The 24,780-nt window shown below is 49.7% G+C and overlaps 1 protein-coding gene across 5 annotated transcripts in view; it reads right to left on the bottom strand.

Annotated features, from left to right (window-relative positions):
• Window positions 1-24,243, bottom strand: part of RGS9 (regulator of G protein signaling 9) — a 30,823-nt gene extending 6,580 nt beyond the window's left edge. For 4 of the 5 annotated variants that reach the window (XM_058852166.1, XM_058852167.1, XM_058852165.1 and 1 more), the window contains exons 1-16: window positions 24,114-24,243; window positions 18,789-18,885; window positions 16,207-16,257; window positions 15,936-16,042; window positions 15,428-15,479; window positions 14,391-14,449; window positions 13,920-13,996; window positions 12,444-12,525; window positions 12,036-12,098; window positions 6,968-6,997; window positions 6,287-6,348; window positions 4,032-4,145; window positions 3,044-3,159; window positions 2,385-2,472; window positions 1,661-1,799; window positions 944-1,029 (exon numbers count right to left, since the gene is read on the bottom strand). In XM_058852166.1, coding sequence (XP_058708149.1) covers window positions 944-1,029; window positions 1,661-1,799; window positions 2,385-2,472; window positions 3,044-3,159; window positions 4,032-4,145; window positions 6,287-6,348; window positions 6,968-6,997; window positions 12,036-12,098; window positions 12,444-12,525; window positions 13,920-13,996; window positions 14,391-14,449; window positions 15,428-15,479; window positions 15,936-16,042; window positions 16,207-16,257; window positions 18,789-18,885; window positions 24,114-24,176 — 1,286 coding nt within the window. In that variant the 5' untranslated portion in view covers window positions 24,177-24,243. Of the gene's footprint in view, window positions 1-943; window positions 1,033-1,660; window positions 1,800-2,384; window positions 2,473-3,043; window positions 3,160-4,031; window positions 4,146-6,286; window positions 6,349-6,967; window positions 6,998-12,035; window positions 12,099-12,443; window positions 12,526-13,919; window positions 13,997-14,390; window positions 14,450-15,427; window positions 15,480-15,935; window positions 16,043-16,206; window positions 16,258-18,788; window positions 18,886-24,113 lie in introns of all 5 variants that reach the window. The other variant, XR_009279033.1, reaches the window with a different exon arrangement.
• Between the last annotated feature and the right edge of the window lie 537 nt (window positions 24,244-24,780).

Raw genomic sequence — 24,780 nt, 5'->3', positions numbered from 1 at the left:
ACCTGCTTCAGCAAAGCACCTTCCACAGCAGTGGGAACAGGTGCCAACCCACCTCTGGATGAGGTACCAGCTCCAGGTTAATGGGATGCTGAGGTTTGGGGGATCCAGAACAAGCACTGACAAACACCAAGGCAGGATCACTGGGATCAGCCAGCATCTACCAGTGACCTTGTGATGTGTGGCTCAGGGAAAAACTGACCAAACCCCAGGCCAGCCAGCAGCAGGGCTTTTTCCAGATTTGCAACAGGCTTTTTGAAACAGTGTGAAAGCCCACGATTCCTCTTTCTTGCCTGCTGAGTTGATGGGTGGAAGTGGAACAGAGAAAGAAACACCCACCCCCAGTCTAGCACTGCACACTCGGCTTTAGGAGCAGCTGCAGTTTAAATGGCCTACTGGTGTTACAGCATAACCTTCATTTTCCTGGGAAAAAGTCATTTCCAAGGCCATCCACCTTGTGCCAGCTGTCACTCACAGGGTGCTGCTTGCTCCCACTTGCCTGTCACCTTCCCTTACACCAGGGATGAGCAGCTTTGTCCAGGCAGAGCTGAGCAGATCCTGTGGATTATCCCAAACCTTGGGTCTGTCTCTGCTCTGGCAGCCAGTGTTTCAGGGGCAGTTGTTTTCCCATGCCCAGGACACCAGAGCTCTCTCTTTCCAGGAAAGGAGCCATGATTCAGTTCAACAATCACAACCTTTCTCAGCAGACCCACCAGGGAAGGCAGCTGAGAAATCAGCAGCTCCATTCCAACTGTTCACAAGCCACTTCCAAAGGGCTCATGAATAAACAGCACCATCAGTCTCAAAGCAAAGCATCTTCTCAGTGCAAAATTTTATTTAATTAAGAGAACATCTAAATCATAGTAATTTTGCTGCAACTTGGGCTTTTTCTACCCTTGCTACAACAAGAAAAACAAACCCCACAATTACAGCCAGTTTCACTTGCCTTTTTTTGACACCCTCTTGTGGCACAACAGCCTTGGCCAGCATTTCCTTGTATATTGGAGACTTTAAATAGCGGCCATAGGAGTCCTACTAGGAGAAAAAAGAGAAGCTGGTAGTTATGGGCTGCAAACACTCTTATTAAAATCACCACCAAATACAGCTGCTCAGGAGCCAGGGAGGCTGGGAACTGGATAATCTCCCCCAGCAGCCCAAGGGACTTTGCATCTTTCAGGCAAATGTAGCTATTTAAACCAATATCCTTTCATCTTGCTGTAAAATTCCCAGGATTTTCCATCTCACAATAAAGCCTCACAGGTAAGACCCAGATCAAAAGATCTGAATGAAGCTTAGCCTGGGCCAGCAGGGTCTTAGAGTCACTGCAAGGTGAGGAGCTTGTGTTCCAGGAGCCAAACTTTCCATCAACAGGTGAAAATCAGTCTGGTTCTGCTGCTTTCAGTGCATGAGCTGGTGCCCAAGCTGGAATTGAAAAGCAGGACTTGCAGCAGCCACCTGACCCCCACCACCTTGGGGACAGGCTGCCTCAGAGGGAAGAAGCAGCAGCAAAACACAAATGCCTGAAGCAGCACTTGCTTAACTCAGCAAATTTGAGGGATTTTCAAACAAAGGCCCCTTGAAAGGGACAGCTGATAGCACACAAAGGCACTGAAAGGTCTGGAGGGCTGGAATCCCCCTCAGGCTCTGGCAACAAATAACAAACCTTTTTCATCAGCATGTAAATGTGGGTCTGAGCAGCATCTAGAACATAACGATGAGGGTGCTCCAGGCCTTTGACTGTGATGCCCATTGTTTTGCCATCGATGTTAATCCAGCGCCTTGCTCCTGGAGCCAGGAAGAGCCTGCCAGGAGGAGGAATCAACAGTGCCATTAGCAGCTGGAGAATTCACAGATTCCTGCCTATGCATGAAAGGAAAAGTCCCTTCAGCTCCCTGCTGCAATTTGCTGTCCTGATCTTGGGCAATCAATGTGCTTTTCATCAGAGATGTGCACTCACTTCCTCTTGCACATAATACAAGCCAAATTTTAGCTCACTGGAAGCAAAAAGCCTCTCCCCACTTGTGGCAGTCTCAAGAACTTTGCTGTTCCACACCAATATTTAAATTACATCCTAAGAATGAAATGTAACAGAGAACAGAGAGGAAAAGTATATATATATATATATATATATATATATATATATATATATGTATATATATATATATATATGTATATATATATATGTATGTATGTATGTGTGTATATAAACCTCACTTCTACTTTCATCTCCAAAAGCTCCTTTCCTATGTGGGGACAAAAGACAGCCACATCTGGTAACAGCCTACATGTAAAAATTTTAGGAATAAATCATTTGGAGAATGAGAACCTGTGGAAGGTGATGGGACTCATGCACAAAGAGTTTAAGAGTGGAAAATCTTCACACTCACTTGTAGATTTCTTCTGCTTTTTCTTTGACCTTGGATTGGTCTCCATACTTGAGATCCTCACAGGCTTCCCAGAAACCCAGATTCTCTCCTGCATGACAAGGACACAATCAGCAGAGAGTGAGACTGAGGAAAACACAATCCCATTTATTAACTCCTGGATTTGTTTGGCACAATTTGTTGGCCCCAAACCGGTCTCTCCAATTCTTCAATGACTGCAAGAGGAAAACAGCTTTCCCCTGTTTTCCCACTGACACCTCTAAGAACTTGTGAGCTCAGCCAGTTCCAGCTCTGTGGGAGCAGTCACAGAATCATGGAATGTTTTGGGGTGAAAGGGACCTGAAAGTCCATCTCATTCCCATGGCAGGGACACCTTCCAAGCCCTGTGTGATGTGGCCTTGGACACCTCCAGGGCTCCAGGGGCAGCCACAGCTCCTCTGTACACCCTGTGCCAGGGCCTGCCCACCCTCACAGGGAACAATTCCTTCCTAAAACGCCATCCAAACCCTCCCAGCCGATCCCCCGGGGGGGACAGCCCGGGCTGTACCGTGTGTCCCGTGCCACTAGATGGTACCGCCTGCCCTGGCTGCACAGCCTGCAGCAGCCTGGTGCCACTGCCACCTCGGCCTGGGCACAAAGGCACGGAGCCACTGCCCACCCACCGCTGAACTCCTTCTTCAGGAAGAGCTGGAAGTTCTGGCGGCCTTTGGGGTCCCGGATCAGCTCGCTGAAGTTGAAGGCCCATCGCTCCACGCGCATCCTGGTGGGCACCTCTACCCTGCGCGGGGAGAAAACAAGCAGCACCGCTGCTTTCTCTAATTAGCAGATTAATTAAAACCAAAATGCCCTTTGCTGCAATGCCAAGGGACTTCTCAGCATTCTCTTGTTTTCCAGAGTGGTGTAATGAGCTCCTGAAGTCAACCCACTAAGTAAGTTGTAATTAAACAACTCGGGCCGCAGCGGGATGAGGATTTAACTGGGATTTATGCAGCTCTCACAGTGACAGCCCAGCCTTGCCCTGAGGTTTGACTCAGTCCCATCCTGGAGGAGGCACTGGTTGCTGCCCAGAGCTTTGCTTCTCACAAAGGCATCCAGTGCAGGCATCCCCTGGGGATGTCTAATGGGGTGCAATCAGTCCATAACAGGATTGCTGCTCTCAGAACCACTGAGATGTTGGATGCTCCAAGCCCCGAGATGCCACTGTGTAATCAGCAAATCCTATCCAAAGGGAAAACCAAGGGAGGCCTCAGAGAAGGGATGGACCACCAGTGTGTGCTTCTCCTGAGGAGTGAGCAAAGACCCAGGGGAGCAGCTGAACCCTGAGCTGCTGCTGTTCATTCCTGTGCTAGTGAAGGTGGGCTTCTCTCATCCAAAGGGAGGATCAGACCCACTCAGCAAGGGCTGAGTGCACACTCCCATCATCAGCTCAGGAATTTCTGTGATGCTAAGGAAGGCTCCACTTGAAGAAGGCAGTGCTGAAAGTTCAGCATGGAGCATTCCCAATTTCAAAAAAGGTTTGAAAGGGAACACTTCTCTGCTCCTGATCAGAGATCAGACACCACAAGGAAAATCAGTGGTTCCCTTTCCTTATTTCTATCAGTATAAAGGTCGCTGTAAACCACAGGCTGGCAAAATAACAGAAATACATACAGCTTTGCATTGAGATCCCAAAACTCAGGGTCATCTGATATCCAAGGGTTGCTGGGGAGACATCCAGACAGGATGGGATCATTGGAGAGGAACTGCTCAGAGTACTTCACAACCCTGCAACAAATCCAAAATCAAAACAATTGATGAATTTGGAATTTGGAAGCTGGAATTACAGCCAGCCCCATTGTAGCCAAATAACAGATTCCAGATATCCTCAGAGGTGCAGGACTCTCAGCACAGGGATCTGGAACATGGCCCCTGCCTTCCTAGATTCATTAGCTCAGTTAATCTTTTCCATTTCCCAACAGAAGTCTCCTGGTTGTCTTTCAAAGCAGTGAATTTGTCAATTCAAACACAAGGAGATACAAGACCCTCTTCCATCACCTCTTTTTGCCTTTTCATTTTAAGGAAGGGGGACTAAGCCCCCAGACAGTTCCTGTCTCCTGTTCTCAGCTGGCCAAGGCCTGATCCTGCACTATTCCGGGAGGAAAGTGTCAGGGAAAGGAACACAAGGCTTGTGTTCTCTCAGGTGGATTCTCTGCAGCCTTCCCACGAGCCACGGGAGAACTCAGGGAGCTCTGGAAAAGTGAGGGAATGCAGAGGGCTCATCCCAGCTTCTCCCTTCCTCCATCACCTACCACAGGGCTCATTCCTCTGTGAGTGGCTCTAAGGGCTTGGCACACAGCAGAACTGTCTCCCTCCCAGCAGGAACCAGACAAACACTTCTCCTACCTTCTAACTTGGCCAGACTTCTAATTACCACCGATTTCACTAATGTCCTGGAATTTTAGCTCCCGCCTCCCTTTTTAATTCTTAAAAAAAAAAACCAAAACCCCTCTGGTTTCTGCGTTTAAAATTCCTTCCAGGCCAAAATGCTTTCATGTGCTCAGAGCTGGGAGTGCAGTGTCCAGGGGCCCATTGCTAACAGGCCCTTTGGCCCAGATCCTGCAGTCAGACCATGCTCCTGCACAGAGCAAACCACAGCGCTGGCACACAGCTGCTCCATCCTGCCTTCCCACTGGGAATGCCAAGGCATCCAGCACCTGCACCAGCCACTCCAGCCTGTATATTCTGATCAAGCAGATCTAAACCTGTCAGCTCAGGTAGCACTGCTGTGTGCTCTTGAAGTGCTTTGCAGCTTCTCCTAAATCACTGCGATGCTCTGAAGCATGCACAATGCCCAGTCACTGCTCATATCCTCATTAATAATGATTTGATTTGGACCCAACCCTGCAGCTGACACAGAGATCCAAAGTTCCTGAGATTTTTGATCTAAGTGATAGGCATTATCCCACCAGAAGTAATGAGAGAAAAGCCCCACTGCTGAACAGTTAGGCACCACAAAATTCCTGGAGAGTAGCCAGGTGTCCCCAGCTGCAGCTCAGAGTTTGGAGAATTGAGGCAGCAGAGCTTTAAGTGACCTGGGAGTCAGTGACAGACGAACTGAGCAGAGCTGCTGGTGCCCTGCAAGTTGTGGCTCTCAGAAGATTCTCTCTTCCACCCATTTCATTCATCCAAGACTGTCTTCTCCAGGGAACTGGCCTGAGCACCTTGTTTATCTCAGCTGTGATAGGAATCTCTGGTGGCAATGACAGTGTGAAGCAGGCAGGTGCTCTGGGCTGCACCTCAAGGTGCCTGGTCAGCACGGGAGGTTCCAGGCAGAAATGCCTCTGGCAAACACAGCAGTGCCTAATGCCAGGGCTGGATGCTTCATCAAGAACCTGATCAGGAAACACTCCCACTGGGAAGGGAAATTGCTAATTAATTACTTGGGTGTTCATGGAGGGGCTGTTTCCCTCTGCAGTACAGAATAACCAGAGGTGAGCATCACCGTGGGGCAGGGACACTCATGGGGGTAAATCCAGCCCAGGGTGGGGACCAGGGACAGCAGGGTCAGTCTGTCCTGCTGGTTGCTCCTCCTGAAGGACAGACACACTGCTGGATCCTCCCCTGGCTGCAGGGGGACCAGGCATCACAGATGTCAGCATCTCCTGATTTCAGTGGGATTCTCAGCCCAGAGGCTGGTGCTGCTCTGCAGCAAAGCCCCCAGAGAGCCTCTTCATCCTGCCTGGGACTCTGATCCCTCCTCAGCCTTGTGCCTCCTGGCCCAGACAGCACAGCCCAGACAGCACTGGGCCACCACATGGATTCCCTGGCTGAGTCACCAGCTGCCACAGCAGACAGCTTCATCAGCTCATTAGGAGATAAGCACTGAAGACTAATTAATGTGTGGACAGAAGGAAATCAGGACTTACCCTCCAAGAGAGACAGAAGATTTCACTCTGGTCTTCATGATGGCCTGCTGATAGTACATGATCTGAGGGGATCAGACATGGCCACGGTTAGGAGCACGGAGGTTTGAAGATAAGGCCTATCTAAACCTCAAACAGGTTCTCTCCCAGGTAGTGGGGCTAATTACAGCAGGGACTGCTTCTTCCCTAATTACTGGATGTCCAAGGAACCAGAGAATCCTTGAATTGTCTCAGTAAAATGTCTGTTTTCACTGAGCTTACTGCAAACATCAGAAGCGCACTTTGCAATGTGCAAGTAATTAAAAAGCACTCCCCATGTTATATAGAAATTGAATAATAGCTACCATCCTCAGCACCTACAAATGCTCTGGATGATTTAGCATGTAATTATCATTGATTCTTGGCTGTCTCTGTGCTGGCGCCACTGTGATTTCCCCACCACTAATTTTGATCTATTGGATTTCAGCCCTGGTGTCTGTCCTTGCCTGAGCCTTCCCGTCACTGGGAGAGCTGCTGGCTGCCTGCAGTGGGAGGGAATGTCCTGAAATTACATTGATAAAAGCTCCATGAGGCAGGGATTCTGCTTTTCAGAGTGCCCAGCCCCTGCACAGAGGGCTTTGAGCCACACTGGTGTAAGCAACTCATATGGGATGAACACCGAGAAGTGAGGGAAGCACCACTTACCTCTCTCCTATAGAATTCCATAGTATTTTTCTGTAATATATATAAAAAAAAGAATCATTAAATTGGGATAGGTGCTTACATTTGCTTTTTTTTTTTTAAGACATGGAAACACCGTTGCAGGGCTGCCGTTGTGCAGCGCTTTCCAATTAATTCTGATTACAATTAAAATCAAACACAGCAGCTGAGCTAATCAGGGTATCATCAAAGCTAAGAGCATCCCCACACGGTAAATTGTCCCATTAGCTGTATTTACTGTTTAGCATTGCTTCTCCCATCACACGCTGCCTGTATGCCTTCAATTAAGGGGTTATTCTAATGGAGCTAAAATAGATTCATTTACGAGACACAGATTAGATCATTCAATATTAGCTAAAGGAGACAGGAACCAACACATTGCAAAATATAAACACCACAATTAAAAGCCTCAGAAGCAGTATCTGCTGTGCAAAGGGTGTTTACGTTGTGATTTGAATAACTCAGACTATGTTACGTGTCATCCACAAATGAGCAGGCAATCGAAGGCAAGAAATTAACTGCAGGGTGTTTATTCACACAGCTTCCTTTGAAGCACAGTTACTTTGTGTGGAATAAACTGGAGAAGGGAGAAGGAAAGACAGGCTAAGTCAGGGATGCTCCCAGCAAGCCTTTAAAGGCTCAGGCAGGGTTTCAGTTCCTCAGCTCCTGTTTCAGTCAAGACCTGCATCCTAAAATTGTCCTGTCAAATGAAGCCTGTGGCAGGCAGGGGTCTGCAGAGTGCCTTGGTGAAGTGCAGTTTGTGAGGGATGAGGGATGGAGATTCTGGTACTGAATGCCACAGGCAGCTCTGCTCTCTCCTCACCTCCCCAGAGACCCCAAACTGCCCCTTTTGGGACAGGCAAGATGCTCTTCCAGGGTGAGGAGACCACTGTGGGGACACTGATCTGCTTCAGCACTTTAACCAGAGTCACCAGGCCTGCTCAGGAGGGAGAAACTCTTCTCCACATGGCAGAAAAACAGGCACATTTTGCTGACACTTGGTTCTGAGAGGCCCACTCACCATTTCAGCAGCAGGAGCCAGAAATGCAGCAGATGAGCCCAATCCCTACAGCACCACCACAGAGCCAGCCCTGACCCTGACCCAGACCCAGCCTGGCACCAAAAAAAACCCTCACAGGGGTATTGTGAGGGGAGGAAGCTTTTCCTGCTGGGAATGCCATGACCAGCTCTGAGTGGGCAGCACAGAACATCCCAGCAGGAACAAACAGGGCAGCAAAAACCAGCAGTGATGCTGTGCTGGCCCTGTGTGAGAGGAGGAAAGGACTGACACACCAGGGGAGAGAAAACGCTCTAGGACAGCAGGATCATTGCTCCCAGAGCTGTACAACCTCCCCTGCTGATTCACAAGCTCTTGGGACACCCTTATAGATGATGGAGGAACTGAGGAACAGCTTTTCACCCTTCCCTGCTCTTAGCTGCATCCCTGATTCCAGGCCACTTTCCATAGACACCATTTCTTCCCCTCATTTCTACAGTGCCATTGTTTCAGACAGACTGCAGAAATGGAAGGGAAAAATCACCTGCTTGCACAGAGAAATTTATTGTATTAACAGTCCTAAAGTGTGCTGTTTAGAGACCTGTGTTTCTGCTCCAGGCCAGCTGCCTCCTGCACAACAGGAACTCACTGTCTCCTTGGGGAATCTGAGATACAAACCAGATAAACCTCATCAGATTTACAAGTGCCAGCCAAAGGGTTCCATTTGATGGAACTTGTGGCTAGAGCATTGATTTCAACACCTTAAAATCATTTTAAAAAAAACTATTTTCTTCCACTTTTTTCCTCAACTGGGGCCTCAGACAGGCCTGGTGCAGTGGGGAAGGAGAAGTGGGTGCTGGCACAGTGGCTTGAAGGCAGCTCATGTGGCAGGAAAGTGGTGTTATCTTCTAGAGGGGTCTGAGAGGCTGCCAGCACACCACACACACGAGACAAACAGCTGTGGGAAAGAGAAAGAGAACACAGTGAGTGAAATGTTATATAGAGACAAAAAAGCATCAATTAAAATGCCATCACAACAGACAAATTATATGTGGGTGAAGAAAAATCCACAAACAAGGGAAAATTTTATTTTTTCACATGCCCCCCACAGCAAGGATCCCCTCCTGCCACAGTCTGTGTGGAGGTCAGTGTGGTGGGCAGCTGCCCCCAGGAAAACAAGGGGGGTTTTGCTGGGGTCTTGGTGCTCCAGGTGGGATGGGAATTTGTCAAGGCCCCTCAGAGAAGGGGCTGAGCATCTCTGAGCAGTGGCACAAACTGAACTGCAGCCAAATCCAAGGGGAGCCCACTGCTGAACACCCTGGGAGGCTGCAGGTGCTGGCTGTGCTCAGCCCCTTCCAGTTCCCCAACCACCAGTAACTGGGAAGAATCTCAGCTATTTCACCCCAGAGCTGCTCACCATTTCATTTCCCTTTCTCCCACAGTGCCCCCACATCCAGTTCCCAGTTCAGGGCTGCTGCAAGTGGCCCTGAGCACCCTCCATGTCCCTCTGAGCACTGCCAGCTGTCCCCAGCAGCCAGCCACCCTTGCCCCCACTATGACTGCAGCAGTGCAAAGTGCCCTGCACCACCCACCCACTCTGCCTCATTTGGAAGGAAATCATATTTGGAACAAAAGAGTCGTTTCTCATAATGAGATTAATTTTGCAATGCCCTTAACGAGTGACTTATCGCAATTACTGCGGATCAGCTCCCCAGCCCCGCGGGCTTCAAATCAAGATGGCAATTAGTGAAAGGCCTCAGTCTGTCTCAGGCGAGTGCCACAAGCTGTTCCACATCCTCTGACACCCCCGAGACACCCTGTGGCACTGGGACACCCTGCCTGCCCTGGTCACACCCCACTGCCACCAGCTCTGTGCTCCTTGGGCACTGGGGCTGCAGAGCCAGCCAGGACCTGCTCCAGAGCCCTGGAGCTGATCCACATGGCTGAGGCCACCAGCTCCTACAGGAGCTGGGATATCTGCTAATTCCCAGCTACCTGTTTGCTCCTCTGCTCAGTGTGAGACTTCCTGACCACACTGGGGAGATGATGGTCATGGTGTTTTTGCCTGCCTGGCCACTGTTCCCTGTTTACAGAGCTCATAAACACCTGGAAACAGCTTTGGGTGGAAGAAGCTGGGGGTGAAGAACAAGCACAAGGCTGTGCAGAGCTTGTTTGGGAGCAGGACACAGCAGATCCCACCCTCACTCTGCCCCAAGTGCTCCATGGCAGGCTGAGGCTGTGCAGGGACACTGAGCACAGGGCAGAACCAGCCCAGACTCTCTCCAGAGCTCTGGAAAAGCAAGACCTGTCTCTCCAAGCCTGCAAAGTGCACCCCAGCACACACCCAGCTGCCTGTGCACACCCCAGCATCCCTGCTCAGTGCAGAGCCAGCCTTTCCCTACACCCAGCCAGTTGAGAGCCTGCAGAGGCAAATCCTGACTCTGGGATTAGATCATCTCAACACTCATCTCCACTGTGCTGGTGCATCCAGCCCTGTAGCTGGAAATCGAATCTGCCACAGTCCATGCACCCAGTTTTGTTCAAATGGCCATTTTTCCCCTTTGTTTATCTGCCCCTGACCCTGTGCTTTCCAAACTTGTGATGATGCAGCAGAACTTTATCAGGCAAACTGACAGGGACTTATGAAATTAAAGGCCAGCGATGGCTCGTTGATCTGTGGCTGATTTGCTGCACACAACAAACCAGGGCATTTCATTCAGCAGCCCCTGAAGCCAGAACACCGATTTTTGAGGGAGCTAAAGCACCTTTCAGAAAAGGTTCCAGGAGGCTGTGCAGGTTCCTGCAGGCACTCACTGGTCATTCTCAAGGAGAGAGGTTTGATGAGAGCCTGAAATCCAGGCAACAAAAAGCTAAAGCATCCCTTAATTCTGCCCTCCTTGGAGCCTCCCCTGACGGGGGGAACTGACCACGTCTCTCATGGCCAGGGTGGAACTGAGCAGAGATCCCTCAGCTCCCCTCCCCTGTGCTACCACACAGCTGGTAGATGGATACAGCTCTTCAGACCGTTTGCAAACCTAAAATCCTTTCCATGTCAGCTGTAAAACTGTGGGTGAGAAGTTGGCTCACTCCTCTTTCTATCCTTCTCCCTTACCACTACTCCTTTACTTCTAAAAAAGAAAAAAAAAAGGCTTTCAGCAGCTGCTACTTACAGCAAGAAAAAAAAAAATAAAATACACCCAACCCTACACTTTGCTCCTTTTCAGTCTCTATAGCAACAGAACACAGCTGGCCAAAGCAATTATCCTGCCTCTGGCTGCCGAGATGTTTAAAGGCTGTTACAAAAACGGGAAGTTGTGGGAATACTGTGAGTGTGACAGCAGCATTTGCACTGAATTGCTGAGACATGCTTTGACTTTGCCTCCAAATGAACACCTTTAAGGGCACAAAGAATCATCTCAGAGGGTTGATGGGGAAAGGGAACAGCAACTCCAGCTCCTCATCCACTGACTGGATCTGTGTGATTTCAGACCCAAACCAGCTCACCCAGTTACAGCCCTCGTGGTCCCAGTTCATTGATTCTGTTTCTTTACAATATGCATTTTTTGGCAACATTTTGTACCTCCTATCCACCACACCAACTTCTTCATCTTCTTACCACACATCTTAATTACTCTTTGGGAGGTATTCTGTAATTTAATTTTAAACCTGGATCTTTGCACTAACCCTTTACACCCCACAAAGTTCATTCAGCACTAATAAAAAGGCAGCAAGGAGCACCTGGAGATAGAAATTCCTTAATTCAGTTTCACCAGCAAAGAAAACATATCCTGCAGCCAAGCACTCACTAACTGGTGTGGCAAGAAAGCTGACAAAGTCTTTTCAAGCCAGAAGAAGCTGCCACAGTCGATTTTGAGGGCCTCACCTCCCGGATAAGAGAGCTTCAACCTCTGGCCTGTTCAGCTGTTAGAGCTGAGCTGACACACTCAGCCTGCAGTGCCCAAAAAATGACAGCCCCAGGGATATTCTCTGGGTCCTCCCAGACAAATTCAGTAGGTGTGTAAAAAAAACTCAACAACTCTGTCTCACCTGGTTTACCTTATTTTCATTGGGATCTGTGACACGGTCTAACCCGTACTCGAGGACGTCCAGCATGCCCGGCTGTGGTGAACAAGAAAAAACAAAGCTCTGAAACTCCTTTGGTTTAAAGGTTGTGGATCACACAAATGCAGGAGGAGACCCCCCAAGCCTCCACTGCCATCAGCTCCCAGCCAGCAGTGCCTTGGGAACCCCCAGATTTGGGAAGGCCCCTCTTCAAGCACAGGTGCTGCAGCCAGACCTCTGTCCCTTGCACCTTTGAGGGCAACCAAGGAAAGGTGGTGGGGACTCAGGGCAGGCCTGGGCTGACCCTTCCCTGGCACACAGCCCAGAGGCTGTGCCCTTTCCACGTGGGAGCAGGGAGGGCAGCACCGAGTCACTGAAGTCACCCTGTCACCCTCTACTCACAGGAGTTCTGTTCACAAGCCAGTAGGCTCTCTCCTGGCAGTCCAGGGCGTACCTGTCCTCCTTCTTCCGCTCCTTCCCTGCCCTGCAAAGCCAAGAACAGGGGAATTCATGAATTTTGCCCTCCTAAAATCATGATAAGATGGGATGAGAAGCAGGGCACACCTCCAGCCTCCCATGGGTCCCGGCTCTGATGCTGCCTCCTGACCACATCCTGCCCCAGCTAATTCTGGGCTGCAGATCATGTTCACATGGCCACACATGACTCTGGATTTTGAGAAATCATCATCTTCCTGAGCTGAGCTGGGAGCAGACACATCCCCTTTTGATTAGGCACGCAGCCTTCTGGTAGCTTTCTGCTGACTTGCCCTGAGTCCTGCTGCTTCACGTCTGTTCCTGTCCTGTCCCCGGGCAGAATCCAAGGACTGCCACCCAGAGATACATCCTGGACATGTCTCACCCCTGTCTCTCAGAAAAGTAGGGGCATTTCTCAGAGAAACTACTTGGAAATGGTTCTGAGCAGTGTTCCCAGGCACTAAAACCCAAATCACCTCCACAATTAAACAGAAGAGGCACTAGCATGGTCTGGGCTTGGACCAACTAATTCTTTCCCAGAAAAGTCCCGAGCACAATTTGGGACTTAGAATGGGGAAGGGAGCATTCCCAACAGGCTGTTTGCATTTGGCCTCCCTGCTGTGGTTAGCTGGGTGGGTGCTCTGCACCAGTCTGCCCCAGCAGCACCATCAAACTGCCTCAGACGAGTTTAATCTACTGGTTCAGACACAGGCAGGGTATCTAACTTTGAAACTGCATTTGGCATCTCTTAGCCCAAGTCTGACCTCAATTTACAAGAACAACAGTCTTGTGTTTAATGAGACAGTTATCTGATGAGCTGTACTCCCAGGACTTGGCTGCCATCCCAGGGAAGACAGAGGCTGCTGAGCACCAGAGGCACTGCCTGCCCTGCCAGCAGGTAAAGGAAGGTAAGAGAAGATCTTTCCTACAGAAATAGGAAAGATCCCAAAAGGAGTAATCCCATCTCATGTTCACCAACTTTCCTGGCAAGTCAAGGTTTCAGGTCCTAAAATCAAGTCATTTTAGCTGGGTGCCTAAGTATGCACTTCAGTTTTCTCCAGAAGTCCTGCTGGGAGAATTTGCTGCTTCTTGATTCACTCCCTTCAGCTGAGAGATGTGCAAGGAACCCCTGACCCAGACCAAAACCAGGCCCCAAGTCCTGTCCACAAATACTTATGGAGAACACAGAGCTAAATTAAGTTGCTTCTAATGAGGGCCTGCAGCATCAGAACCCAGCTTCTTCACAGAACCACATCAAGTGCAAAGCCTAGACCTCCCCTCCAAGCCATTTTAGAGCTGCAGTTGGTGTTTTTAAGGTGTGATTTAACTGTGCACCAAGACAGCCAAGCTCTGCTCCTCACACCCTCCCCAGTGATGCAAACAAGGGAATGCAAGTCAACTCACTTATACTGCTCCTTGGCCTGCATAATAACAAAATCCCACTTGTAGTTTATTTTTTGATTGAGCATGCTGTAATGTTCCTGGAATAAAAATAAAAAAGCAGTTAGTGTGAAAATTCTGACCAGGGCACTCCCATGCTGGGGTTTTCTTGACTCTCCATAGTTCAATGAGGCCAGGCTGGTGGATGAGCCAAGAAATCTGGATTGTTCTGAATGCAATTACAAGAATTGCAACAGTTCAAAAATACCATTGCAAGGAGAGCAATTACCCCTGCTAAAATTATAATTGACTTCACAGTAGTTTTCTGTACTGGTCGTTTTTTCACTTGCAAAATGCTGGCTTTTGACATTGCTGGAGTAACACCTCATGCAATTGAAGAGGAGATTTTTTGCTGTGCTCCACTCATTAGCAACAAAGGGCTAAAGTTGTAGCAAATGAGGGTCTTGTAATGGAACAAGTGCAGTGTCTCCTCACCTTTTCATATTCTTCCAAAATCCCTTTCCTTTTAATGTTCTTCTTTGCTAGATAAATTGCTGTGGAGGTAGAAGCAAATTAGCAGTTATACTTAGACCAACACATCCAAGAATAATTACAAATTTACCCACATTTACAAACACAGGAGCCTTTGTGTGCTACAGTATCTTCCCAGGCATGAGCTCCAAGCTCACAAAAGCTCAGTGAAGAAGAAAGAACTCGGTGCTTTTGGTCTGACACTGATGCCCAGGCTGGGGGCACCCAGGCAGAACAGGCAGCGTGTGCCTTCTGCCAGCAGCCACCCTTCCCCTGGGAACCCAGCCAGGCTTCCATGGGTCAAGGGACACTGGACCAAACCTTTCAGGTGTTGAGGTTCCCCAGAGTTTGACCTCTAAGTTTTCTGAGCACAGGGCAGTGTTTTTTGCTCCAGTTCTAATAAAAGCATTCCAGTCTAAAACAGGCTTTTTTATTTCCCCGGAAGATCTACAGCATAATGCAGATAAAAGCCACAGAGGACAACCTTGGCATGGACAAATCAGTCTGTGAACTGTAGAGCCCACAGGAGCAAACCCAGCTGGTCAGCCCAAGTTTCATGACAAAAAGCATCATAAAGGCAACAAGAGATTTATATGGAAAGAGCTATCAGGAGATATTGGAAGTCACTCTGCTTTCTATAAAGAAAGAACCATCTCTGAATGCAGGGCTTGATCCAAATCTACAGGATGACAGCCTTGGGCTCAGATCCAGGAACACACTTAACTACTCAGGGAAATCTAATCTTGTGTTTAAAGTCTTCCCTCCCCAACAAGGTAATTCAGATGTGTTCCTGTGTGATGGATCTTAGTAAAACATAATTATAAGCTTAAGCACTTTCTCTCATCAAGGCCACCACAAGATGATCACACCCTCAACTCACCATTACTGAGAATTATTCACAAAATAGCATAAAAAAAACCAATGCCAGGGCTGGTCACTGCAAGTGGAGATGCAGCAGCAGGTGTGGAGCAGTGACAAACCCACAGCCCTCCACCACTCACCATAGTCTGTGTCATCAGCAGCCCAGCTCTGCACCGGCCAGAAATAGGGGGTCTGCAAGGCAAGGAGCCTCCTGTTAGTGCACAAAGGCTCTGAACTCATGGACTCCTCATTCCAAGTAGCAGGAATTTCCTCATTTCCCAAAGCAGTTCCAACCACGAACCTCGACACCATCCCGTTATTACTGTGCTTTTTGTATATTCATTATTCAGGGCCCCCACATCGTTCTGTTTCCAACCAGCAATTCCATTTGCTACTTTAAGACCTGGAAAGGAACACTCCTTGGAGGAAAGCACAGCTATTTTTAGGTTGAACAAGTACACTCATTTCATTGAAGAAACTATCAGAGTTTCCCTGTAAAGTGCAATCTCTGTCTTCTCTGTGCAGACTTCTCTGAGTCTTCTTCCACCTGCACAGCTACACAGCTCCTGGGAACTGCCCCTGCTTCCTGTTTTTAATAAAAACTAGTGCTGAACTCCCTCTCAACAGCTCACAGGAGCTGCAACTCACTTGAAACCTGTAGAGGCTGCCGTCTGCCTTAAGGGTGAGGTTCTTTGGCTCCTGAAGAGGGTAGATATATCCATATTTGACAAACAGGTCTCCCAGGTGGAGTGCCTCTGAAAATGGAGAATGCAGATGTTTTCATTGCACAGAAACACTTTGCTGGAATTAAAAGTGAGCTCTTGTGCAGGGGAGAATTCAGCTAAAAGGTTTTGCCTCTTGAGATCTTAGTTTTACAACTGAAAACTGAGAAAGCCTCAATTTTCACATTTTTACCCACCTTCCGCAGTGATCTGCAAGCGCTGAAGAATCCACTGCATTATATCAACACCTGCAAAGCAAAGCAAAGGTCAGGTACTGAAATCAGGAATGTGTCCAAACCCATGGGTAGAAAGGAGACCTCTCCAGACCTCACTGTGCTCTGGATCCCACTGGAAGCAGATCCCTTTTCTGCAGATGTGCTTCCAGCTGCAAGGAGGCACAGATAAAATGCACTGCTGGGCTCCCAGGGGCTGTGCTGGCACCTCCCCAGGCATCCAGCCCTGGGAGAGGGAGCCTGAGGCAGGCAGTGACCTTGGGCTGGCACACAGGGAGTGTGCACCAGCTCACACACTCTGAGCAACATCCAAACCCTCAGCAGCAGCTTAGAAAGGGCTTAAGGATGAAACAGCTTTCACACCCAGGGAAGGGGAGAGTTAGCTCCACCTTGCCTGGAAAGATTCACTGCAAAGAAGCTCCAGATTCACAGAGCACAGTGCTGTCTCAGTTTTGTAGAAGACCACTGACTGATCCTCTGAGGGGCAGAAGGGATGCCCAAATCTCAGATCCAAGCTGCAGTGGTTACAAGATTTATCAAAGATTCACACACATTTTAACTCTCCTGGTTCTTTTCTTGGACTGTGAGCAGTTGTACCCATAGGCAGCATAAACCTCCAGCAGTTTTAGTTTTAGGTTCTGGGGGGTAAATATCATGAACCTCCTTCCATTTGAAGAGGGCAAAAATGCACTTGTTCCCTGATCAATTACTGGCCTTTTCCTCCAAACCTCCTCCAGGACTGCAGACTGGGGTGTTGACCTTTCTTGACATTGCAGTGATGACTTAACTTTCTAATAGGGGCTCAGAGCTCTTATCCTACTGCCTGCTTCCTGAAATAGATGAAATTAAAGGATTATCTCATCACTCATTTCTAGACAGCTCCCTCTGTAAGCACTTTCCCCCAAAGGTGCACATTTAACTTCGAGGTTTATTTGTGAGCCATTTTACTGACTTTCACTGAATTTAACTAGTTAGCTTCCTGCACAGGCAGAGCCATTTTACTGACTTTCACTGAATTTAACTAGTTAGCTTCCTGCACAGGCAGAGCCAGGCTCCCTCCAATGATCTGTGTCCCCTGCTTCAATATCCTCACCACACCCTCCCTCATCAAACATGAATCAGTCTCTTTTGCAACACCCAGCAGCCAATCAGCACTAAAAATACCAACTAAGAGAGGGATGACCAGCACACAGGGGGAGTGGAAGTCACTTTCCTCTCAGAGGTGGACTAGAATTTATGACTCGTGTAAGATGGAACTGGCAGTAATTGTAGTTAAGGAAGCAGAGTAAAGCAGACAGCACGCAATGAGGGGCAGTGCCAACACACCCGACACCCGTGGACTTTTAGGAAGTGGGATTTGGGCAGACATCAAGAGAAGTTCTTGTTCCCCTGCACTTCATCTGCTTGGGACATCATCCTCAGCATGGGGAATCTCCTCTTTGTGCTGCCTTAACTATTCCCTGACAGCTCTGGGAGGCTCCTTTGTACAGGCAAAGCCTCCACCCAGCTCAGCTGCAGAACAGCTATGTGAGCCAGGATGTGGTTTGCACTGCAGTGCACGGAGAGCACGCTTCACATGGGTCCAAGTTCTCCTGACCCTTCCACTGACTGGCTCTTCTCATGGGCAAGTGACTTCAGTGCCTCTGCAGCCTCGTTTTTAAAAAAAAAAAATGGGGCAAACAACACACTGGGCTTAGCAGGCTTTGCAAACAGTGGGGGAAATCTCCTGACTTGCCTGGAGCAAGCTCACTGGTTTCAGTGGGAGTTTTTGTTCTGAATTTCAAAGTGCTGAAGAAAGATCGAAGCAGGAGGAGGAAACTTGGGTATGGAGTATGTGTGAATATTTATAGCAGAGGATTCCTCACAAGAGCTTTTGTGGAGGCTTGGAGAACAGGGAAGCAGAGGTACCGATATGCCTGGTGAAAGGAGGAGCAGGCACAAGGAGGCTGTGATAAGAGCTGCCTGTAACACTGTACATGGCACAGCACAGCTCCTGTCTGCTGCTCCTTCAGCCTCCTTGAGGCAGGCAAAGCTGTCTTTTACAGGCACAGAAGTGGGTTGAATATTTTGTTCTTTTCCTGCCTACTCAAGAAAAATTATTACTAGCAGTAAACATTAAAAGGGAGACTAATTGTTTATTGCTCATTTCTGAAGTACCATCTTTCAGTCTGCCTCCAGGCTGCTTGTTTTAATTGGATTTTAATATTTATCTTTATTTGTGATCCAGCCTCACTGGGAGCATGAGATCTGGAGGCTGCAGCATGTCCTCACCTCTGTGCTAAGAGAAGGCAAGGTCACTTGAGTTAACCCCCATGAGACAGCTGAAAGTGCCTGGGGATCAAACTTTGGGTCTGATTCAAAGAGCAGGAATGAAACGAGACAGGAGTGAGAATGAGATAAAGGGAGCAGGTACATTTCAAGTGATGTACAGCTGATATTTATTGGGAACAGAGCTCCAGCACGCAGCCAGGCACTGACAGCCCTGGGGTCTACACACAGCTTTTCTCTGCTGAGCTGGGCCCAGCTCCCCTCAGGGAAGCTCTTACCTGTCACAGCGTGGGGGATGTTGGCGATCATCACCGTCTGTGTCTGTGTCTTGATTCCCGTGTCCGGGTTCTGCATCTCCATCATCAGTGTTTCGATCTGCAAAGCAGGGGAGGGGATGCATTTCAGGAGTCCTGGGAGCCAGCATTCCAGAGGGGTGGGCACTGGTGTGCCACAGCAAAGCCTGCAGTGGCCACAGCCCTCTCTGAACCTCCCCCTGGCACCAGAGATGCCACCTCCAGCCCATGGCAGCTCACACTGCCACGGGACACTCACAGACCCAGGGCTAGCACAGGAAGGACAGGATGGAACCACTCTGTGAGAGCTAAGGGAAAATATATAAATAAAATCACTGCTACCCAAAAAAGTTCCTCTCTGGCTCACTGGGCACTTAGAAAGAAAAATGGGGAGGGAATAAAATCTGTGCTTCTGTTAGGAGGTGCAGAGGTGTGTGAGGGGCTCTCTGAGCTCCCCACCCAGGTCTCAGCCCCTCCAGGGATGGGGCAGGGACATCCTTTCTGGAAACATCTCCTGCCTGGGACTCCTCAGGGATCCTGGGGACTCATTTCTAACAGAGGATGAGTCACACTCAGGGCCAGACAACTTCTATTTCTCATTCCCAATTATCTTTATTTCTTTTTAAAATATAAAGATTTTCAAAGGTATTTTCCTCCTCTTTGACTTCCTACCAGCACCACTCCAAAAGCACAAAGCTTCTGCTTTCACCTGGGATCTGTGCTCAGATGGATGGAGCTGGGACACACTCCTCATCTTGTTTTTGATTCTCTGAGTGCCATGAGAGCTTTGGGGAAGATGCTCCTTTTGTCTTCTGCTTCCAGGGATATTAAATCAAAGCTGGTCCAACAGGACCAATTTGGTCTCTCCACACATTTGTTTTGGGTGAGGCTGTAGCTTTCAAATGAGAGTAGAGGATTTAACGAGTGTGACTTGATGACACACACACATAATGGAGGGTATTGTCTTCACAGGCACCACAGTGACTTTGGTCCCAAGTCTTGCCAAGTTCTGTGAGGATTTAAGCTGTAGTGACAGGATACACTCTGGGCTTGTCAGTAAAACTGGATTTTCAACTGCTTTTAAAGGCAGTGACAAATTAATGCTAAAATGGAGAAGCCTGGTAAAATTTAACATAAATATTTGTATAAATACTTATAAAATATTTTTAAAGAGCAAAGCCAGACCAGAAGTAATGGAATATGAAGACATTTTTTTAGGTCTTTTAACAGAACTCACAATTTCAGCCTCAGAAAGTTCAACTGTGTGGGATGAGGTGAGGCAGGATGGTCCAGCAGGCCAGGCACTCATTTAGGAAACTGGGATTGTCAGGGAACACCTTGGGAAGTCACTCTTTGTGACTGCACAGCCCCTTCACAGAGAACAGAGATCCTGGGGACAAGCACAGCCCTGCTCATCCCCCTGTCCCAGTGACCACCCAGGACATCGCACCGAGATCCACCAGGCTCAGGCAGGGCTTGTTCCAGGCGGGCAGCACAGCACATCCTGGTCCCAGGTGGGCTCCAGAGACTCATCTTCAACCAGCTGAGAGCAGGGAATTGGCTCAGAAAGCCCCACAGCCCCTCAGCACAGCACGTTCCCTCCCTTTAACCAGTGACTCCAACTCTTGTCTTGTTCATACCCTGCCACACTCCCTCTTTGTCACTGGAGAAATAACAAATATATTAAAAAGCAAGGGGCTGCTCCTGGGGAGTGCCTAGCTCTGGCTTCAAACCATCCACCTTGCTGATCAAAACTCAGCCTGTCTGTGTCTCTTCTCCCAAGGGAGCAGTGGATTACAGCGATCAGGAGTTGCTATCAGCAGCAGCCTGCCAGAGGGAGGCCAGGAGGGCTGCTTCAGACACAGCAGGAACACTTCCTTGCTCTGCTAAGGGCATTTTGTCGTGCTTTCAGCCAGGAAAGAGCTGTCTGGTTTGAATTTTGCAGAACCAGAAGCCACTTCCTGACTGGTTGATGGGTGGAGATGCACACAGAGGTAAATATCAGGACTGCCAAAGGAGCCAGGCTCCAGAGCTCATCTCACGCATGAGCCCCATGGAGATTTCACTCCAGATCAGCTGGACTCCCTGCCTGGAGGTGAATGCACCCTGAAAGCCACACAGGACACAACAGGAAAACTGTCTGTCCCCTCACTGATTGCACCCTGGGTGCAGGTCCCATCCCTGCTTGCCAGAGTTTTACCCTTTGGACACCCACACAGCAAAAACAAACTCCTGGTGCTGAGACTCAGAAATGTAACAGCAAAACGCTGCCAAGGTGAGGAGTTCAGGCCTTCTCAGCATCAACCCAGAGACATCTTTGCTTCAGACATAAGAAAGATCAATTTTCCCAGCAGGAATTTCCAGTTCCCAGCTGAGTGCACAGTCCTGGTGCTATAATTAAATATCTGCTGCTTTCTCCATCGTATTTGCCTGGTTCTATCCCCCCTCACTGCCTGCTGCTGTTTGCAAGGATCAGCCCTACCTGATCTGATTTCCAAGGTAACAATACAGTCCTTATCCCCACTCTGGCCTCTGAAGGCTCATTCAATTGTTTTCTAGGTCTACAACTATCAACCTTGCTTTGTACGTTGATGGATGATCAGAAAAATAGAATGAATGAAAAAAATCCACTGTTAATCACCTAGAACTTCCTGCTTTTCCTTAATTAAAGCTGAGGAGAAGTGGCTTGTTCCCACTCAGTGATGCCTCAGCTAAAGGAAGTAAATCTGTGAGTGGGGAGGGCAGGGCTCTTCCCAGTCTGGAGGGGATTTTTTCCAAAGATGTGGCACTGGCATCTCCCAGCCTGGAACAGGGAAAAGGAGGATAGAATGAGGCTGAGCTTGGCCTAAGGCTCAGCTCAGGGCCTCACTTAGAGAGCAGGAGTCTGCTGGATTCCAGCAAAAACACAGTTCAGGTGCTCACACACTTCTGGGAATGCCCAGGAAGATGAAGACCAGTAGCTGGAAAGTCTAAGCCTAGAGAAGCAAAGCCAGGCTGGAAAAGCCCCCAGCCCATGCTGCAAACCCTGGAAGAGCTCCTCCCTGGCTGCTGCACAGCTTGGGAGAAGCCACCAGGGACCAGAGTGAAGAGGAGGCAGAAGAAGGCATCCATCAGCCCTACCCACAAGGTGTGAGTCACGGTGCACCTCCTGTAGCACAGCAAGGAAAAATACCCAGCTCAGCAGCTGCTGGAGAGCAGAGCCCAGCTCTGCCAGCTGATGCCCAGCAGAGCCAGATCTGACTGCTGGAGCAGGCACAGGTACCAAGAGCTTGGGTTCATTCAAGCTCTCGCAGCATCCACCCAAGTGTATCCAGCCAAAATGCATTTCAGAGGCTTGTTCACTATCCCAACAGACTTTTGGGTCATTCTTCTTCCAGCCAAGATGGTTTAGAAGGGGGGAAAAATAGAACAAAACAAGCTAAGTGCTAGCATGATGAGCAGGTGAGACACTGGGGGGCTCTGATCCCCTCGCAGTTGGGCCATAAAGACCAAGCTCCACATCCAGCCCGGGTCATTCAGAGCAGCCTCACAGCAACACAGCCCCCCACCCCTACAGCAAGCCCCTGTCCCATGGCAGGATTGCTGCTGTGGTCACCAGCTCCACGCTGGAGAGGCAGCACAGGGAGGCGCTGGCAGCTGTGAAGGCACAAGGGGCCCAGGGGCTGCAGGAATCCCTCCCTGCAGCAGCTCAGGCACAGCGTGTGTCAGCTGGCAGCAAAGCGTGAGCACAGGCTTAAGCAATTAATAAAGCTTCTTTCTAGGATTTTAGCTCCTCATGGGTCTAAGCCTGTAAGGTGCTCGCTGGGTGCACGCTGAGCACCCTCAGCTGCCACCATGGGCCACCAGGAAAGGTGCCTGGTGTGTCCAGGCAGCTCTGAGGATGTGGCTGTCTGCACACAGACCACACTGCCATGGAACAGCTGAGGCTCCAAACACGGCTTCTCCAAGGTCTGGAAAAAACAGAGCAGGAATGAAAGTAGAGATAAGAGCCAAGGGCTTTTGCTGACCACCAGGAGCTTCCCTTCCCACTGCTGACAGGTCCTAGACTCACAAAGCACTGCAAGCGCTCAGCCCCCCCGGCTGCTCACAGTGTGAGTGGTGCACACTCTGTAACAGCCATTCCCTGTGTTTTGACTGATCTTCCCACCTGAGGAACTCGGAACACTTTGCAGAGACTGCTGCACTCCCACGGAGCAGCTGAAGCACAGCTGCAGGCGGCTGTTTTCTCAAAGCACGCAGCTTCTCCTCTGCACCCCCGCACGCAACTCCACCGAGTATTACTCAGTACAGATTTTGGCCTGGAGTATTTCCCTTGGCAGGGCTCCCCAGCCAAATTTAACATGTAAGACACAGCACCAAAGAAAATACCCTCTTTACTTCCTCTGGTGTAGTAAGTACAGTGTATGTACTGCCAGGTTCATACCTCAGCATTGAATATCCTCAAATTCCCCTCCCTTTACCCCTGGAATCCTCCTTAGGTTGTGGGTGTTGAGGAAAACCAACTACAATTTGAACAGCAACTTGCTGGCTGTACTTGTCACTGGAAATTCAGTTAATTCCATTCAACAGGATAAGCCACACTCAGGAGAGGTGGGTGGGAGAAAAGCTAGCTTAACACTCTGCTTTTTAAAATCTGCAGATACCAGCTACACTACAACTGGCTATGCTTTGAATGAATGCTACAGAAAAAGCCCACCAAATGCTTTACGGAATTACACATTACACCCAAAAGCGTGGGCATACATCATCCCACTCCTTCTACTGCTTCTGGCCACAAATACACTCATTTCTGAAAAACTGGAAGGAGGTGGAGAGCAGGCAGTTGAGTGTAAAACACCCTCTGAATGTGGACATCATCTGAAGGCACTGGGAGCACACACTGGACCGACTGGAGCAGGGCTACACTGAGTGGCCTGGTGCTGCACATGATGGGTTTTTCCCTGGGAATGGATGCAGCTTTGAGGGACTTTGAAAAAAAATAATGGAAGAAGGAGAAAACGTGTCAGGGGAACAATACAGATGATAAACAACATTACAGTCCTATTTTCTCCATCCCTTCAGCCTGCCCCCCGAGCCACCTGGGATCCACAGCTCTCTGCAACAGGTCATGTCCCCAAACTCCCGGGGAGGAGCTGTCATCCCTCGGACCCCACACGCCCAGAGGTGTCCCGGGGAGCCGTGGCCGAGCAAGATGCTGTGAACGCACATCACCCCAAGCTTCGCCAGCGCCGCCCTGGGCATCGCATCGCCCCGCCCGGCCCCGGCGTGCCCATAATGGTGCGGCTGTCCCCGGCGCTGCTGAGCCCTCACCTTTTTCAGGAAGGCCATCCTCGGGCGGTAGCGCTGGCCCTGGTCGAGCCGTGTGACGGTCATGGTGGCGGTGCACGGCGGAGCGGAGCGCGGCGGCGGAGCGGGCCCGGCCGGCCACAGCGGGCTGCGGACACCGACACCCGCCGGGGGCGGCGCCACCGCCGCGCGCCGCAGCCAATCAGCAGCCGCCGCACCGCGCTCATTTGCATGAAGGCACGGGGCGGCCGCCTGGGGGCGCTGGTGGGAGCGCGCGGAGGGGATGGGATGGGATGGGATGGGATGGGATGGGATGGGATGGGATGGGATGGGATGGGATGGGATGGGATGGGATGGGATGGGATGGGATGGGATGGGATGGGATGGGATGGGATGGGATGGGATGGGATGGGATCCATGGGATGGGATGGGATGGGATGGGATGGGATGGGATGGGATGGGATGGGATGGGATGGGATGGGATGGGATGGGATGGGATGGGATCCATGGGATGGGATGGGATGGGATCCATGGGATGGGATGGGATGGGATGGGATGGAATGGAATGGAATGGAATGGAATGGAATGGAATGGAATGGAATGGAATGGAATGGAATGGAATGGAATGGAATGGAATGGAATGGAATGGAATGGAATGGAATGGAATGGAACGGAATGGGAGGGCCAGGAT

The sequence above is a fragment of the Poecile atricapillus genome, chromosome 17, assembly GCF_030490865.1.
Source record: "Poecile atricapillus isolate bPoeAtr1 chromosome 17, bPoeAtr1.hap1, whole genome shotgun sequence".
In the NCBI taxonomy this organism is placed as follows: Eukaryota; Metazoa; Chordata; class Aves; order Passeriformes; family Paridae; genus Poecile; species Poecile atricapillus.
Note: the sequence above shows the minus strand (reverse complement) of the source record. Positions and strands in the feature narration are given on the sequence as shown.